Genomic DNA, 18,369 nt, shown 5'->3' with positions numbered 1-18,369 from the left:
AGTTCCAAACCATCATCCCCCCAGGAACTAGGGGTTCAAGGGGGGCAGTGCCTCCGAAGTCCTTTCTGAGTCAAAACCTGGGAGTCCCAAACCGTATCCTCCCCTCCCACAAATCCCATTCTCATTCCCAACCCACCCCAAACCCCCCAAAACATGTGAACCAGGAAAAACTCACAGAGATTAACATTTCACAGAACAAAGAAAAAAAGGAGGGAGGGAAATAAGGGAGCCCTCCCCAACGGGATGCTGCCAGGGTTGGGGGGGAGGGCAGACAAGGACCCCTTTCCCCCAGCTCTGTTGGGAAAAAAGGAGGGCATGCCCCGCAGCTCCAGAACTTGGGGCAGGATGGAATTCCCCTGAAAGGATTCACGGAGACCTGAAACAGAGGAGAGTCATCAACGCAGAGGCCCAGGCAGCCCCATGGCACTCAACATTGGGCCCAGCCCCGGAGTGTGACAAGGACTCACCTTGAGGAGCGGTGCCGCATGGGGCGGGGGCTGGGCGTCTCCTTCCTGCGCTTGTGACCCGGGGAGCGGCTGTCCCCACGCTGGCTTCTCCGGGAACCCCGCTCGCTGCTGCTGCAATGGAGAACCGTCATGAGACCACACACAGCACATCACCAACACCTGGTACCCTGGAACCTGAAAACTTCATTCTGCAGAAATCAGCTGCTAGAGTGGGCTATCGCAGGAGAGCACAGTGGCAACTGTACCTCTGCTGGTCCCGCGGCGAGGGCTGGGGTGAGGGGCGGCGGCGCTCAGCGGGCGAGTAGCTGAGGGACCGGGAATCCCGGAGGGAGTCTATTGGCTTCCTGGGGCTGCGGGACCTGGGGATCAGAGCAGGTCGCCATAGTGCCACACTCTTCCAAACTCAGCAGCCAACACTCAGGACCACCTCCACCCCACCCCAGGTCCTGACCGCCAAACCTCATACCACACAGGGCCAACCTCAGACCCACCTTCATCTGCTCACTCACCCATCCGCCCGCACACCATCCACCGAGTCCCCAACAGGCGGGGCACGGGGTGCAGCGGGGGACGCAAAGATAAAGACAGTCCCTGCCCTTGGAGGGACTCAGTCTGATGGTCAAGGGAGGCTCGCTGTGCCCCATGTGTGGGAAGCAGCCCCACAGTTGTACACAGGATGTACACGGGGTCTGGGGACCCAGGGGAGGGAAGACAAGGGCAGGGCAGGGAAGGGGCAGGGCAGTCTTCTCGAAGGTGCTGTTTGAGCGGAGTCTTGCAGAACGAGGAGTTCACCAGGCGGACAAGGGAATTCCAGGCAGGAGGAACAGCATGTCCAAAGGCATGGGGTTCTCCTTAGACTGCAAGGCGCTGTTGAGTGTGGCTGGAGCACAGGGCATGTGTGGGGGCGGGCAGGAGAGGAGAACACAGGGCAGGCAAGGCCAGTTGGTGAAGAGCCTCACACGCCATTCCCGCAGAGGTGGGGCTTTTTCCTGCAGGCCACAGGGCGTCCCGGAAGGATTTGTGGAGTGAAGGGAGTAACCAGATGTGCGGTTTTAGAAAGATCCCTCTGGCTACGTGTGGAAGAGAATGGCGTGGAGGCAGGGAGACAGGGAAGAGGCTGTGGACAGAGTCGGGAGAAGATGACGGTGGCCAGACCAGAGCCCTGGTAACAGTAACAGGCTGACTTAAAAGCTAGAATCCCTCGGACCTGGGACCAGGCTGTATGTCACGGGCAGGGAGAGGAAAGAACCTAGGACTCCCCAGTTCTGGCTCACGCACCCGCTTGGATGGCGCAGCCCTCCGCCAGCACAGGGCACAAGAGGAGCAGGCAGGGAGAGGAGAGCCCAACTCCTCCTGTACGAGCAGACACACCCAGGGTCACACCCCACCCTTGTGTCCAGCAAGGCAGCACTCACCTCCGCTCACCAGGGGGTGGCTTCTTGGGGCTTGCAGGTTTGGGCAAGGCCTGAGGGCCAAGCTTAGCAGGGGAGGGGGAGGAAGAAGTAGAGGAGGAGGAGGAGGAGGAGGAGGAGGAGGAGGAGGAAGAGGAGGAGGAGGAAGAGGAGGAGGAGGATGATGAAGAGGAGGAGGAGGAGCTGGAACTGGAGCTGCTAGAACGCCTCTTCCGCTTGGCTGGGGCTGGCTCCTGAGGACGGCCCTCTCGAACAGCCTCCTTGGGGGCTGGGGCAGGGCTGGGGACCCTGTGGGAGAATAAAGTGTCACGTGGAGACGAGCTGCCCCAGCCCCAACCCTACCTTCCTTGGCCTGGAGGAACGGCAGTGGGGGAGGGGTGCTGAGGAAGGCCCTGGGAGCTCTCCGAGCTGAGAGCTGAGCCTGAGCTGGGAGCCTGTGAGCGCATTCTCTGGAGAGCGTGGCCCCAGCCGACCCAACCTCTGCTAACACAAGCAACAGGCTGGGGCCCGCAGCAAAAGGGATCAAGGTTAAACCTCAAGAATGTCCCTGAAGGAGGAATAAGGCCCCTGGGCTCAGGTGTGGAAGCCGAGCTGGGTGGTCTCCGTCCACGGAGAGGAGAGCCGCAGCTTGGGGAGGCCACTGTGTGTGCGGGTTGGCTGGGGTAGGGGCCGTCCTGCCTGGAGGCAGGGAGAGGGATAGGATGACCTCTGAAGATCCTTCCAGCCCAGGGAGTTCCTCTTGAGGTCTAACTGCCATCCCTCCTGCTGTAAAATTAAGTCCATTTCCTCTAGTTCTGTCCTCTGTAGAGACGGAAAACTTATCATTATCCTCTAGAGAATTAACCTTCGGAGACTTTTACCTGTCCCATCCCTCCCCCCGTTAACCCCCACCCCAGCATTCTCTTCTACCCCCAACTTAAGGGTCAGGGTCCCATACCTCCTCTCAAAGAGCAAAGAACCTCTGGATAGGGATTCTCCCTCCCCACTCCCACCAACCATCCCTGAAGCCTACCCCGTACAAGAGTTCTACAAGTCCCCTCACCTCTTCAGTGCTACCTCAGGTTGCGCAGGAAGGCTAGAGCCCTCCGAGTCACTAGAGCTGGAGCCAGAGGAGGAGGAGGACGAGGACGAGGATGACGACGAGGAGGACGAGGAGCTGGAGGACGAGGAGGACGAGGAACTCCGCCGCTCCTTGGCTGGCTGCAGGGCAGCCAGTGTGGAAGGCTGCTGGGCCCCCGCACAGGTGGGTGGTTCCCCGCCCTCTGAGTGGGACACCCCGGGGACAGGGCCAGAGAGCATGCCATTGTGGTCACCAGCAGAGGACGTGGTCTTTGCCACCGTCCCGGAGGAAAGGGACTGAGACCCTGCTACAGGGGTGGTCTGGGCAAGCAAAGATCGAGATTGGTCAGAGAAAGCAGATGGCACAGGGGACCTAGGCCGATCCTGAGCTGGAGGAAGAGCAGACTGTGAGGGAGCCTGGACCATTCTAGAAGCAGGAGAGGGAGCCCGCTCAGAGGTCACTCTAGACTGGCTTGGGGCTGATGGTGGGGTTCTGGAGCCTGGGCCCCCTGGTGGGGTTCTGGACCTGGCTCGGTCAAGGAGTGGTGGTGAGGTTCTCCCACTAACACGCTCATAAGCAGAAAGGGGCACCCTGGGGCTGGTGAGGTTTGCACCAGACAAGGCTGGAGCCATTCTAGCACTAGTGAGGTTTGCAGGGGCCAAGGCTGGAGGGGTTCTTGAGCTGGCGATATTCACAGGTGCTGTGGCATGTGCAGACCTAGGACCCACCAGGTTTGCAGGGGCTGGAGCCTGGGGTGCTCTGGAGCTGGACGGATAGTTGGCAGCAGTCGGAGCTGTGCCAGAACCCGTGAGACTCAGAGCTGCCAAAGCAGCGGGGGTTCTGGCTCCTGCTAGGTTCACCGCTGGGGCTGTGGGAGTACGAGGGTCAGCGAGGTTCACAGCCGAAGGCGCCACCGCTGTTCTGGGGCTGGCCAGGCTCATGGCTGCTGCTGCAGCTGGTGCTCTGGAGTCGGCCAGGCTGGCTGCTGAGGGGAGGGCGGGCGTCCTGGCGCTGGCCAGGTTCATGGCTGCTGCAGAGGCTGCAGGGATTCTGCTGGCAAGACTGGCCGCAGGGGCCGTTCGGAGACTCATGAGAGGCACTGGAGCTGGGACCTGGGACATTCTCGCAGCAAGGCCAGCTGCAGACATGGACGGAGGAGGCCGAGCGGTGCCAAGGCTGATGGCCGTCAGAGCAAGTGCAATTCTTGACTGAGCATGGTTTTCAGGTACAGATGCTCTTGGGTGATCAGGAATTCGGGGACCTGGACCATCCATCATGGAACCGCCAGCTTGCTGCAGGACAGACATGGGTGTTCTGGAGCTGCCGAGGGGCTCAAGTACTCCAGGTGACCTACAGCGGTCAAGAGGAGTTGGTGACATGCTAGGACGGCTGAAGCAGCCCATTCTGGAGCTATTGAGAGCTACAGGAGGTGTCCGAGAACCAGAATGGTTTCTTGTTGCTGGAGGAGTAGCAGAACGTGATCGATCGGAACTGCTTCCAGAGGCAGAACGTCTGCGGATGGCCGGAGGAGATCTTGTTAAGGACCGTTTGCCCCGAGTTGTTCGCGGAGTACGGGATCGGGAACGGCGGCGAATAGCAAGTGGCGAGCGACTTCGAGAGCGCTTGCGTGGCAGCAATGGGGTTCGAGACCTGGAGCGGCGCCGAATAGCTGGAGGAGTTCGGGACCTAGATCGGCGGCGTGTCACTGGAGAGGTTCGAGAGCGAGACCTCCTTCGAGTTACTGGAGAAGTGCGAGATCGTGATCTCCTTCGGGTGACTGGGGATGTTCTGGATCTCGATCTTCTGCGAGTGATAGGGGAGGTTCGGCTTCGAGATCGCCTTCTGGTTACTGGTGGAGTCCTAGATCTGGACCTTCTTCGAGTCACTGGTGGCGTTCTAGAACGAGAACGCCGGCGGGTCGGTGTCCTGGACCTTGAACGTCGGCGGGTTACTGGTGGTGTTCTGGACCTAGATCGCCTTCGACTCACAGGCGAAGCTCTTGATCGGGATCTTCGTCTAGTCACTGATGTCCGAGACCTGGATCGTCTCCGACTGACTGGTGAGGTTCGAGACCTGGACCTCCGTCGGCTAACCAGGGGTGTTCTGGACCTGGATCGCCGGTGGGTAGCTGGAGAAGCCCGAGACCTGGAGCGTTTCCACGGTGCTGGTGACGTGCGTGAGCGGGAACGCTTCCGACTGGTTGGGGGTGTCCGAGAGCGACCTCTGCGACGTCGAGAGGAGGTTCTGGAACTCTCCTGCCGAGCAGGAGATCTTGAATGGTAACCAGAGCCTCCCCTCCGACGGCGAGTAACCCGAGACCTTGACCGGCTCCGCTGTCTTCTCCGAGAGGTTGACTGAGATGATCCAGATCTATCCCGACGTCGGGTGGCCCTGGTTTTCTCCCTCCTCGAGCGGGAACGGGACCTCTGGAGCCCACGAGGCTTTGGTGAAGGAGAACGGCCTCTCCTTGAAGTTGTCTTAGTGCGTGGAGAGGATGCTGAACGCCGCCGGCGTGAGGATCTCGACTTTTCAGCCGGCTCTGGGGAAGATACTGAGGGACTTCTTCGGCGTCTTGGGGGAGTTCTAGAGCGGGTCTCTGGTGAAGATGATGCAGAACGGCTCCTACGGGAGAGCCGGGCCTTCCTAGTCAGCTCAGGAGATGAGCGGGAGCTGCGACGGCGCGGCGGAGTACGAGACTTAGTCTTGGGCTCTGGTGATGACCGAGAGCTTCTTCTAGCAGTTCTGGATTTGGGAGGGTGTTCTGGAGAGGACTCGGAACTGCTGCTTCCTTCAGGAGAAGGGCCTCTGCCTTTGCTTGATGAACCTGATCTGCTTCGTCTTGGAAGGACTCGAGGGGCAGGAGCCTTGGGTTCAGGAGAGGAATCAGAACCACTCTGTGCCCTGGGTGCTGCTCTTGGCTTCTCTTTAACCTCAGGGGATGAGCCAGACCTACTACGCCGAGGAGAAGGCCGGGATTTGCTGTCCACCTCCAGAGAAGATCCAGAGTGACTCCTCTGCCTGAGTGGCATTCGTGTATTAGCTTTAGAATCTGGAGAAGAGTCTGACTCACTTCTCTCCTGAGGGGATGCACTGGGTTTCCCATCGAGTTCCTGAGAAGATCCAGACCGACGTCTCTGCCCAAGAGGTGTCCTAGCCACAGTCTTCTGTTCAACTGATGACTCTGACCCACTTCTCTCTCTCTGGGGGGTAAGACACTTATTGTTGAGCTCCGGGGAAGATGGAGAACGACTCCTTGGCCTAGGGGTCTGAGGCAAAGCTTTTGGTTCTGGAGAGGAATCACATTCACTTCTCCCCCTGGATGGTGTTCTAGGTATATCTTTCATTCCGGGAGATGACCCAGATAAGCTGTGCCTGGAGGGAGTCCCAGATCCATCTCTAAGTCCTGGGGAAGACCCAGACCTGCTTCTCCTTGAGGGAGTTCTGGGTAAGCCATCTTTCAGTTCAGGAGAAGACGCAGAACTACTTCTTTCCCTTGAAGGTGTTCTGGGTATAGCATCAAGTACTGGTGAAGACACACTCTGGTTTGAAGACATTCCTGCTTTTTCCACCACATCTGGGGATAACTCAGAGCTGCTGTGTCTGGAGGACCTTGTTGATTGTTCCTTCACATCTAGAGATGGATCTGTCTCTAGCTGATTAGGAAAAGGTCCATTCAAATCTTTACCCTCAGGAGAAAATCCAGTATTCATTTCTGCAACAGGGCCTCCTGAGTTTCTAAATTCTAAAGGTGATCCAAAGCTATTCTCCCTGGGGGGAGAGTTTGACAGTTCTTTATGTTCTGGAGAAAAGTGTGGCCCGCTCCAAGCTGAGGCCATTGCAGGGACTTCTTCCGAAGAAGCCTGCAACTGGCTTTGGTCAAGAGTCAAAGGTACAGCAGGCCTTTCTATTTCTGGAGATGATTCAACATTACTTCCAGCAGTTTCTTTAAGTTCTGGAGACAAATGCGGCAGGACTTGGTTTGATGATTCTTCAGCTTTTTCTACTACCTCCATTAATTCATCTTGGCTTGGCTTAACTAATGCAGAACTTTGGTCTTTTGTATCTGGAGATAACCTAACACCACCTTTTTCCCTTGATGGAGTTCTAGGGGTATCTCCGAGTACTGGTGAGGACTCAGGCCTAATCTGCACTGGAGGAGGACTCAATTTGTCTCTTGGTCTTGGAGGTGATGCACTAACATCCTCTTGTAGGAATAAGCCAGTTTTTTCTTTTGATTCAGAAGGCTCTAATCTGCTCTGTCCCAGAAGAGATTTAGAGTCTATGGCAGGATATGAGAAAGAGTCGGACTGGGACTTGCTCTGTTCTGGAGATATTTCAGACTTCAGCCTAGGACTTGCTGACAATTCACCTCTTGTTGGAGATCTGGGTGCCAGCTCAGCGACTGGAGATGAGGGCCTAGAGCAGCTGCCCTTAGGAGGTGTTTGAGATTTGCTCTGCAGATATGGAGATTCAGAGTGACTTGGTCTCATTTCCGGGCTTGAAGTACCAGATCTGGAGTCTGGTGAAGTTGGAGATTGTCCTTTCTGTTGCAGAAACGAGGGTGGCGTGCTAGACTTGCCTCCTGGACAGAGGGAGAAGGATTCAGAGCAACTTTGTGCTAGTGAATCTTTAGACTTCTCTTGGGAACATGGGGACTTTGATCCAAGATTATGCCCTGGTGGAGTCTGGGGCTTTGCTTTGGGGCACGGCGAAGTAGACCCTGAGTGACTCTGTCTTGGTGGTGTCCCAGGTTTCACTTTGGTATCTGGAGAGGAAGATCTAGAACGACTGTGTCTTTGCAACAATCTAGATTCTGTCTTAGAGCATGGAGACACTGATCTGCTTTGCCTTGGAGGTGTTTTAGATGTCATCCTACTAGGACTTGGAGAAGAGAAGCCAGAATGGCTTTGGACTGGTGATGTTATTGCCTTCACTTTGGGTTGTGGAGATGACGACCCAGATCGGCTCCGTCTTGGAGGTGTGCCAGATTTCACCCTAGAAGGAGAAGACCCAGAGCAGCTATGTCTTGAAGGGGTCCTAGACTTCACCTCAGGGTCAGGTGATGATTCAGAACGGCTCCGTCTCTGTGGCGTTGCAGACTCTTCATTTACCTGGGGACTTGTTACGGACCCTTGCCTTGGTGGTGTTCCAGACTTCGCTTTAGGTTGAGGAGATGAACTGGAATGACTTTGCCGTGATGGTGTTTTAGATTTCTGATTACCAGGCGGAGAAGAACCAGAGCGACTTCGTCTCAGTGGTGTTCTAGATTTAGCTTTGTGTTGGGATGATCCGGAACGACTGCGCCTTGGTGGTGTCTGAGACTTTTGTTTTGGGCACGGAGAGGACTCTGAAAGGCTTCGCCTCACAGACAAACGGGATTTTGCTTTGGACCTTGCTGAAGAGAGAGACCTGCTCCGCCTAGAAGAAAGCCGCGATTTCTTCATTTCTGGACTTGAGTTGGACCTGCTCCTTCTCTGTGATGTATGGGATTTGTTCTTCCGCTCTGATGATGAGCCAGACCTGCCCCTTCTTTGTGGTGTTCTAGAGTGAGATCTTCCCCGTCTAACTAGGCTTCTACTACGGGATCTTCCCCGTCTTGCTGGTGTCCTAGACTGAGATCTCCCTCTCCTGTTTGGGGTTCTAGAGCGTGACCGGCCACTTCGTCTAGTTGGTGTTCTAGAGCGTGACCGCCCACTTCGTCTTGCTGGTGTTCTAGAGCGTGAGCGCCCACGCCTGGCTGGGGTTCTGGAACGTGACCTGCCACTTCTCCTGGCTGGTGATCTACTACGAGACCTCCGTCGTACAGGTGATCGGGTCCTAGATCTGCGCCTTGCAGGTGTTCTAGACCTAGACCTGCCTCTCCGGGCGGGTGTTCTTGATCGTGACCTCCGCCTGGCAGGTGTTCTAGATCGTGACCTCCGCCTGGCGGGTGTTCTAGACCGAGACCTGCCTCTCCGGGCAGGTGTTCTAGAACGAGATCTACCCCGAGTTGCAGGGGATCTAGAGTGTGACCTGCCTCGTCTTGCTGATCTAGACCTGCCTCTTCTCTGTGTATTTCTGCTCCTGGACCAGCCTGGTCGCTGAGGAGACCTAGAGCGGCCACGTCGCTGGGGACTTCTAGATCGTCCCCACCTCTGTGCAGAACGTGACCTACGCCACTGAGATGACCGGGACCGAGAATGACCTCTCTTGGTAGGGGTTCGAGACCGAGACCGCCCCCTCTTATTGGTGGTAGGACTACGGGACCTCCCCACCCTACGGGAAGGAGTATGAGAATGTGACTTAGCCCGTTTTGCTCGGCCATGAGAGCGACTCTTGGATGCAGGAGAAGAACTCTCTCGGCGGGACCCAGGAGCTGGTGCTGGTTTAGGGCTTTCAGGGGAAGAGCTGGCATGCCGAGAAACTTTGGTAGGTTGAGGGGATGGTGGGCAGCTCTCTGAAGAAGATTGGGGAGGTTTCTCAGGAGATTTAGGTGGTGAATGACCCTGGACTGGAGAAGCCTCAGAAGGGGGGTTCACTGGCTCCTGACTTAAGGGGGTTGTTGCAAGGGGTTGTGGGGAGCCGCCATGTTGCTCAGCAAGGAGCAGAGTGGTAGCCGGTGGTTCTGGCCCTGTGTTGCTCCTTTCCGGAGAGGGACTAGGTCGAACTGCAGGTTTCTAAGAGTGGAAAAGAGGGTAGGAGTAGGGATAATATAAGCACCAAAACTTCCTATCATCTGTAAGGTCTCAACACCCCTTTCAATGAAACACCTTTTCCTCACCACAGGCAGTCACATTCATTCAATAATCACACAGTACAAAATACAGTTAAAAACATATGAAAACAAAGTCTATAATGATCTCAAGTCTTCTAGAAAAAAACAATGCAATCTAATGTACTATTAGTTCACAACCACCACTGTAGCATGCTGAATGCAGAAAAGAGTATTTTTAAATGCAAAGATAAAGCAGTTTTCCAAAGTGACTGACTTCACCCTTAAAAAATAACCACATTAAAGGGAAAAAAAACTGTTTGAAAACATGGCACGTGAATAACAAAAACTAGGATAAAGTATAGGAAAACACAGAAAAAGAGACCAAGTTATAAAAACCTTAAAACATAAGCCAAGAGAAATAGGAAGTAAATTATGTTTCTGAGGTGATCGAACTTGCAGTTTGGAAAATCAACTCTGGAGAACATGAAAAATAACAGGAGAGCTACAACTTTATCAAAGAACAATTAAAAATATATTGTGATGATAGAAATAAGAAAACATGATTAGGGTCTGAATTAGAATAGCAAGTATAAACAGAGAAGGCAATGGCAACCCACTCCAGTGTTTGTGCCTGGAGAATCCCAAGGACAGCGGAGCCTGGTGGGCTGCCGCCTATGGGGTTGCACAGAGTCGAGAGCTGGACACAACTGAAGCGACTTAGCAGCAACAAGTATAAAAGAAAAGGTATGGAAAAGATTTCCAAAAGTAGTTTTCAGATTGCAAGCAGCAACTCAGCAGACTGAGAAGTTTTAGTAAGCCACAACCAGCATTTAATGAAATAAATACTAGAGACACAAAATAGTAAATGGCTAGTAAGTGTAAAGAAAATTTTTTGTTCCGAGTTTTATCTTACATTTACAAACAGTAAGGTAAAACCTATTTATTAATATCTAGTGAAGTTTGAAAATCACAATTCTAAATGATTTGCAGATGCAAAAAAGAACTTTATGAATACCAAGAGACAAATCAGAAACCAAAATTTGATCTTACTTTCTCCTTAACTTTGAACAGCTATCCTGAATCCACAGCCTTGCAACCCCAAGAACATCCATTAATTCAGGAACATACCTCCTTCTTGTCTTTGTCTTCACTGGGACTGCTAGGCTGCTTTGTAGAAGGCTCCGGACTAGGTTGCCCTATGCTGGTAGTACCTGGTTCCCTGGGAGGTACATCTCCCTCCCCTCGATGCCCCAAAGCAGGTGAAGGACTTCGTCCAGTCAAGGCAGTTGTATGGGTTTTAGCTGCAGCACTTCGAGACCTGAGAGAGGTAATTAAGGACGGGAAGAGAGGAAGAAAATCATTTCAGGAGAGAACAGAAAACCCCCTCCCCAGCTCCCATCTACCTTTCCTGACTATAACCCTCCTCCAAAATACGTTCTCTCACTCACAAGATTCAAATTACTCATACTGAAATTCAGGTCCAGTTCATTTTGCTCCTTCTCTTCTCAACATCAATCCCCCAAAAATATTCTCCCTCTACCCCTTCATATTTACCTCCCCCAAACCTCCCAGAACCCTCCACCCAGTCCATTCCCTACCCGCTTCATTCACAACTCACCTCTGAGCCCACCTCCTTCAGGAAGCCTTCCCCGATTAAGGAAGCCAGGGTAAGGATTCCTTCCTCCCCCAGACACCACGAACAAACCACCACCCCCCCTATTCTGGCAGTCCATATATATCAGAACAAAACAAAAAACAAAATAAATAAAATAAACAAAAACAAAAAACAAAAAAAAGAGAAGGGGAAATGTATATGTCTGTCCATCCTGTTGCTTTAGCCTGTCAGCTCCTAGAGGGCAGGGACCGTGTCTTCCGAATGGTCTGTGCAGCGCCTAGCACACCGTGGGCGCTCAATAAATATTAAATTGATTAACCCACAAGTCCCTCTCCCTCCCTTCCTCCTGGACCACCCCTTACCGACTGCGGGAAGTATCTGAAGAAGAAGCAGAATCAGCAGAAGTTGAACGGTGGGCCCGTCGGCTCTTGTGGGCTGGAGTTGTACTTCGAGATCTGAAGAAAGACCAAGATCACAGCTCAGGGCACTGTCACAGGTCTACAAGGTTCCCCTTATCCATCCCTCAACCTTCTACTGGACTGCCCTATTCCCAAGTGGCACTCATCTACTCATTAAGCAAATTTCCCTCTAATTTACTCACCGCTTCCGCTTCTTGTCCTTAGATTTACGTTTGCTCTTTGGAGTAGGAGACCTGGGAAATAAGGCAAGATTATTTAAAATAAAAATCATTTTTAAAGAAAAAGACCACCAAAAGTAGAAAGCGAAGAATTGTTATTCAGGAGAATCAACAGCAAGAAATCAAGGAACTGAGCTTTAAGGAGAAAAAAAAAAGCAAACAAAGCCATCAGGTAGCAATGGCTCATCACTCCATGCGCCACTGTCCTCCCTATGCCACAAAGAGCGCTTACCTATGCTTCCTTTTCTTGGATTCAGATTCTGACCTGTGGATAAAAGATAAATGAATAAAACATAAACCATTATCTATGCCTGAACTCACTAAGCTTCTCCCATCACTCCATGTACTCCCACCTCATACCTGTGCTTCTTCTTCTTAGAACTCTTCTTCCTCTCTCGTCGAGGAGAGCTGCTCTCTGACCTGCTAAACATGGGTTCAGAAACAGGGTCATCAGCTTGCCTCCTTCCCTGGCCCACCCTACTTACGATCCATCCTCAGAAGGCTGCACAGAACAACTCCAACAGCACCTATGTGCCAGATCTACACCCAGAACTTTACTCTCTAAGCAGCATAAGTACCTATAACAACAAACCTCAAAAGAGAATACAGTACCAAAAGTCTCATCAGTCCTGCAGAGCTACACAATCAACCCTTCCCACTGAAGCAGCAAACATATTTTTTCTCTCAGCTGAGACCTGAATGGTAACTCCTCTTCCCTGACTTTCCTGACAACTCCCTCCTGCTTCCTAGAAATAAAAATTTTCTATTTCCAAAGAGAAAAAGCCTGACAGGTGTGGTCCTCTGGCTACTAAAATAACTTTCCAACTAACTTACCGTCCTCTATCTTTCTTCTTTTTCTTCTTCTTTTGCTTTGGTGTTGGTGAACGAGAACTGCTAGACTCCCGGACAAGGCTGAGTGAAAATGAAAAGAAGCAAAGATGGGTGCTAAGATGAATTTTCTGAGACATTTCAACTTCAGAACAAAATCTGAAGAATATGAAAGAAATAATCCACACACAAAAAACGGAGCAAAGCACTTAGAATTAGGAAGAAAAACTGACACTAATCTCATGTACCTGTAAGGTTTGGGAGGCTCAGGAGCTGGTTGTTTAGCTTCCCGAGCACGACGCTGGGGATCAAAAGAGCTGCCATCCACATAGGAATCACTGATGCCAAAGGCAGCTCGGAGTCGCTCGTTCTTCTTCTCATTCAATTCTGCCAACTGGTGAGTCTCAGTTACCCTAGAGGAGAAAAAGTCAAAGGTCTAAAGAAGGTAGACAACAAAATGCAGAGCCATATTCACACAATTGCAGGCGTGGACCAAACAGCCATGAGAAAAGGCAGACAAGAGCAGGGAGAAAGTCCACAGTAAGGAGAGAAAACAGCAAAAGCAGAAGAGAGTCCAGAGAAAATGGAGAGGGAAACACTCACGCTGGCCTCTGCCCTGGGTTCTCCTCCTTCCCCCCAGGGTTCACATCCTTCTCCAGCAACATGAGTCGAAAGGTCGCCACTTTTTCCTGAATTTGCTGTTCCTCGTACCTGAAGAACAAAAGCCTTCAGGGTTAGAGCCTGACCAGACACTCTCCCCAGACCTGGGTTTACAATTCCCTCGTTCCCAGCAGGACCCCTTCCCTTTCCATGCACACATTAAATGTTTCACTCACTGTCACCCAAAGGGCCCTCCTATCAAATTCTGCTCTTTTCCTGTAATCTTTCTTCCCTCCACTAACTACACCCTCTAGAACAGTGGATTTTAAACATGCTACACTCCAGGGCCAAAAGAGGAAAGTTAAGCAGGCAGAGTTCCAAGTGTTCCTCCCCAACTTCAATCAACATGAACAGGTCTTTCATTTCATGGGATTCCGAAGTAACATGCATTGTTAAAAAAAAAAAACAACAAACAAACAGGGGGGACGCCACTGCTGAAGTTTGAAAACCACTGCTCTAAAAGGTTTTCTGCCTGAACATGCTCCTTTTCCACAAATTTCACTTCCCTACCCAACTCATGATCCCCTTTATCCAGGTGTTATTCCAATTTCCTGTCTTCCTTCCTTTGCTACTCTCCAAGGCCTCGACCCTCACATCCATTCACCTTCCTTTTCTCTACCAATGACGACGACATATCAGCTTACCAAGCTCTTGTGTCTTGCCTAGTCTGCTTCCCCACTTCTCCCTTAAAGCATGTTTTTCTCAATGGCCCCTCTCTTTCCCCCTGTGCCTTCATCTAAATAATTCAGACTCCCTCAGGCTCCCTTTTATGTTCCAGACACAGGTTCCACTTTGAACTGCCCCTCAACTCCTTTCAATTTGCTAGCTTCTTTACCACCTCCCCTCCTACCACTCACTCCTCTCCAGGCCTCTTTCAACTTGCCCAACACTCACTACAGCCCACCTAACTCCCCAGCTCTGCACTCGCTGGGCATGTGGCTCTCCCCCAGACCTCCCTCACCCCTGCTCCTCCATCATCTCCTCCAGCTCGAGGCATCGCAGCTCCACGCGCCGCTTGCGCTCGTGGTCCAGGATGTCAGGATTAGGCCGCTTCACCAGGGCAGCCTCCAGGCGCCGCAGTTCCTCCTCTCCCTTGTAGTCAGGCCGCTCACCCCGGCGGCCCCGCACCAGGGACAGGTTGCGCTGGACGTAGCCGTTGGTGCCGCTGCCCCGGGGCGTCGGCAGCCCGATCCCGTTGTACATGGCCCCGTGCCCGGGGGGGCACCACCGCTCCTGAGGGGGAGCGGGGAGACACGGGTCAGGCCCCTGGCCCCAAACTAGCCACTCACCACCACCCAAATCCCTGCTCTTCTTCAACCCTACTTCAACAGGTCTCTCCACACTAAACCTCCTTTGGCTGCATAATCCTCCTGGTCTCCTAAACAAACCCTTCCTTCATCCTTCCCTCATTTTCTTTCTACCAAATCAAGACCAGCTCTTACAGTCTTTACCCTCAGTGTGCAAGAGCCACTTCTGTTTATACCTAGCTTTTCCTTACCCACCCCCAAAGATCCCATTTCTCCCAAATTTCTCCACACTATCCCTTTATTCTCCTTTGAACCCAATATGCACAAGTGATATCTTTACCAACTACTCTGATTCCTTGGCAACTGACTGAGGCCTCCAAACAGGGCACAACACACACCAACAAAAAATAAAAACAGAGAGAGAGAGAAAGAGATCTGTGGCACACAATGGCCTGCAGTCAAGTCTAGAGTCTTCCAAGAACTCACCTAGGCATTTCAGGCTAGCTACCCTGAATGTAGCCAGAAATTATGACTACAAATTAAGTCAAGAACCCCTAGATATCCAAAAGGAGGCCTAACCTAAAAGGCCAGCACACACTACAGAAACACATGAAGCCTGGATACATAATCCTCATATACATCATCTCTCAGGTAAGGGGCATATCAACTATCCTGACTGATAGGTTATTTCTTCAATTTCCTTCCCAATAGGATTTCTCACATGGTTTGTGGCTCACCCAAGTCTCCCTAGCTCCTATGAACAGATTGCGTTTCCAATTCAAACTCTCTATGTATCAAAGCGGTCTCCTCTAGTCCAACTGTTCCCCATACCTTCTCTACATCCTTTCCCTACACTTAGTCACAAAAACCCCACTCTTTCTCCCTCACCTTCATTAAAGTCAAACTACTGACTTTAACAGTCCCCTCGTTACCTTACTTCCTAGTTTTTCTCATCCAGCCCCACGTGACTCTGAAGAAACCTTCAAATGCTAGATTTTTTCTGATTAGGTTTCTTGACTACACAGATTATTCCTTTCTCCTGCTCTATGTATTTTTTCCTCCAACTCCTCCTGTCCAAGATAGTTTCACAAAGGAAATGTGTGAGTGAAAAGGACCCCAGGAAAAGAACCCAAGGAACAAAGTGGAGATATTAGTGAAGGCAGAAGAAAAAAAACACAGAACTGGATAAAAAGAAAAGTTCCATTTAAAATACTCTGGAAGAAACATACAAACACCTGGGAAAATGTACTAACCTCCCCCTTTACAGGTAGATGTTGAATGAAAAGAAGACAGCTCAACTCTAGAACAGTTTGGTACCCCTTCCCCCCCCAACTCTAAGGCTGGGTCCCTACCCAATCCCAGTTGCAGACTCTAGAGATCTGAAAACAAAACAAAAAAATAACCATATTGGTGTAAAGGATGATGCTAAATCTAGGAAAGGCAAGTGGAACTGTGTGAAACGAAAAATTTCTTTATAGTACAAGAAATCTTCCAACCTTCACGTTTACTTTCTCAAAATTTCTCCTTACTCTTAAGCTAGATTTTCTCTGGCTCTCTATACCCTACCTAGTTTCTGCTTCCCTGGCAGAAAGCTTCTGACCTGCAATTAATTCTTCAGTTTAACCATTCACCCACACTTCCATACCACCTCACACAATAATCCTCCCACTCCCTGGAAAAGGATAACCAGCAGCTGCTAAGCAAAGGGTATTCAATCACAACAGACTACTTTTAGAAAATGACCCAGCAAAGAAAACAAACAAAAAACAGAAATACCATGGCATCCAAGACAATGCTCACAAAGGACAGATGGACAGGAGGAGTGTATCAATAATACATATACACAAATCACCAAAACCTAAATGGAGACACTTAAACTAGGATCCACGGACTACGGGCATGCAAAAGTCACCAAAGCTAAAGGCAGATGAAAAGCAAGCTGCAAAAGAAGATAAAAAGCATTTTTTTCTGTTGGAGAATTATCACATGTTAAACAAGACAAAAGGAGTCTTAAAATTCAGTATTATGACAGTCAAGGAAAGAAACGCAGGAAAAAGGGAGCCGAGAATGCAGGAAAATGAAACTAATACGTAAGCACATCAAGTTCAGCACTGGGGCACCATAGTAGCTGACAAGGGACTATGGAACCCAGAAAGCTGAAGTACTAGCTCAGTAAAAGAGTGCCTAGATTCAACACACTCAAAAGGAAAGACAACACAACTTTAAAATTTTTTGACCCAAAAGATATCTTACATAAGCGTTTACGTGAAAACCAAGGTCTGGAAGAGTTTTGAGTCAAATTATAACAAAACCCTGAGCTTTCTCCTCAAGAAAGGGCTGGCAGCCGCCTTCCCAGCTTCAACACAACTTTGGAGATCATGAAAAGGTGCAAGAAAAGAAAAGAGCACGTGGTCTGCCTTAACATACCTAGACTGAGTACTTAATTAAAAACAAACAAAAAAAAAACGTTTTGAATGCTTCGCTTAATACTTCATGGCAGACAGTAACGAATCCAAACTGCCTAAATCTAGGAGACATCTAGTTCAAGACCTTTTTTGCACAGGCTGAGCCGCCAAGACCTATTTTCGGCCTTGAGCGATGGGGGAGGGGGCTGCGCGGCGCCCGGTAGTCTGGGAGGCTCAGGGCCAGACCCCAAGCCCCGGGGAGGGACGGACGGGCCGGACGCCGGCGAGGCGCGGGGCAAAGGAGCCGACAGCCGGCCCCCGCCGCCGCAGCCCCCTCCCCGCAAACAAGATGTCGGCAAGGACAGCTGCAACAGGGCCTCGTCGCCGCACGCGTCTGGGAGACGAGAAGCCCGAGTCGCGCGCTACCACTCCTCGCCGAGAACGCGCGCGAGCCCAAGTGCACTCGGCGGCGCGCGTCGTTGCCATGGGGGAGGGGGAATAAAAGCCCGCGCGCGACAAGAACCGCGGGAGAGGGGGAGGGGAGGCAGGCGAGCAGGGACGTCCGCGCGAGCTAGGGGCGGCCAGCGCGCGTGCGCGCGGCGGCCTGGGCCGTTCTCCGCGCGCTTTGGCGTGGCGCCGGGGCCGCTGCCCCTCCCCCACCCGGCTCGCTCGCTCCCTCACCCTCTCACCCGCCGCCGCCTCCGCCCGCCGCCTCCGAGGGGGAGAGGTGCTGCCGCAGATCGAGCTCCTGAGTCCTTCGGGGCCTGGAGCAGCGGCCCTGCCTCGCCGGTCCGCCCGACTCAGCCGACACCGCCGCCTCCTCGCTTCCTCAGGGGCCGCAGCGGGCTCCGACTGCGCCACTCGCACCCCGCCTGGGCCGCGTTGCACGTCAGCACGACCAACTAAACGCGTCAGCACGCAACCGCGCGCGTCGCAAGGCCCGCCGGGAACCGTAGTACGCTCCGCGGCCTTGTGCGCAGGCGCCGAATCAGCACGGGATGTGTAGTTTCTTGAGTCCCGAAGGAGAGTCAACTCTGTTGTCGATGAACTACAATTCCCGTCAGGCAGTTGCGAGGAGGGTCTCGGGAGCGTCCCGGAGGAAGCAACGCATTCCAGGGGGTTTCCGACGGGGAGCAGGAGGACACAGGGCCTAGCGTCGCTAGCCCTCGATCGCGCCCGCCTTCGGCCCAGAGCATGCTGGGAGTTGTAGTTCTAGTATGGCGTGGAACCCGGAGGTAGCTTCGCTCTCCCCCGCCCCCACGAGGCCGCCATTTTGTCTCCCCATGTTAGGCGGCAATGGGCCCGAGGCCAATAACACCGCTTCCTCCAAGTGACCGCACGCCT

General features: G+C 52.3%; 1 protein-coding gene across 14 annotated transcripts; it reads right to left on the bottom strand.

Annotated features, from left to right (window-relative positions):
• Nucleotides 1-160: 160 nt before the first annotated feature.
• Nucleotides 161-17,880, bottom strand: SRRM2 (serine/arginine repetitive matrix 2). 14 transcript variants are annotated; one of them, XM_068967987.1, is made up of 15 exons: nucleotides 17,715-17,880; nucleotides 14,335-14,606; nucleotides 13,317-13,424; nucleotides 12,962-13,126; nucleotides 12,720-12,797; nucleotides 12,246-12,308; nucleotides 12,118-12,150; nucleotides 11,850-11,900; nucleotides 11,611-11,703; nucleotides 10,762-10,951; nucleotides 2,922-9,595; nucleotides 1,883-2,167; nucleotides 713-826; nucleotides 468-578; nucleotides 161-376 (listed from the first exon to the last, which is right to left on the bottom strand). In XM_068967987.1, the coding sequence occupies exons 2-15, from the start codon at nucleotides 14,574-14,576 to the stop codon at nucleotides 367-369; spliced, it is 8,217 nt and encodes a 2,738-aa protein (XP_068824088.1). In that variant the 5' UTR covers nucleotides 14,577-14,606; nucleotides 17,715-17,880; the 3' UTR covers nucleotides 161-366. The 14 variants fall into 14 exon arrangements, with proteins under 14 accessions (XP_068824088.1, XP_068824089.1, XP_068824090.1 ...); XM_068967988.1 differs by having other exon boundaries at nucleotides 468-575; XM_068967989.1 differs by lacking the exon at nucleotides 713-826.
• Nucleotides 17,881-18,369: the final 489 nt, after the last annotated feature.

The sequence above is a fragment of the Capricornis sumatraensis genome, chromosome 3, assembly GCF_032405125.1.
Source record: "Capricornis sumatraensis isolate serow.1 chromosome 3, serow.2, whole genome shotgun sequence".
In the NCBI taxonomy this organism is placed as follows: Eukaryota; Metazoa; Chordata; class Mammalia; order Artiodactyla; family Bovidae; genus Capricornis; species Capricornis sumatraensis.
Note: the sequence above shows the minus strand (reverse complement) of the source record. Positions and strands in the feature narration are given on the sequence as shown.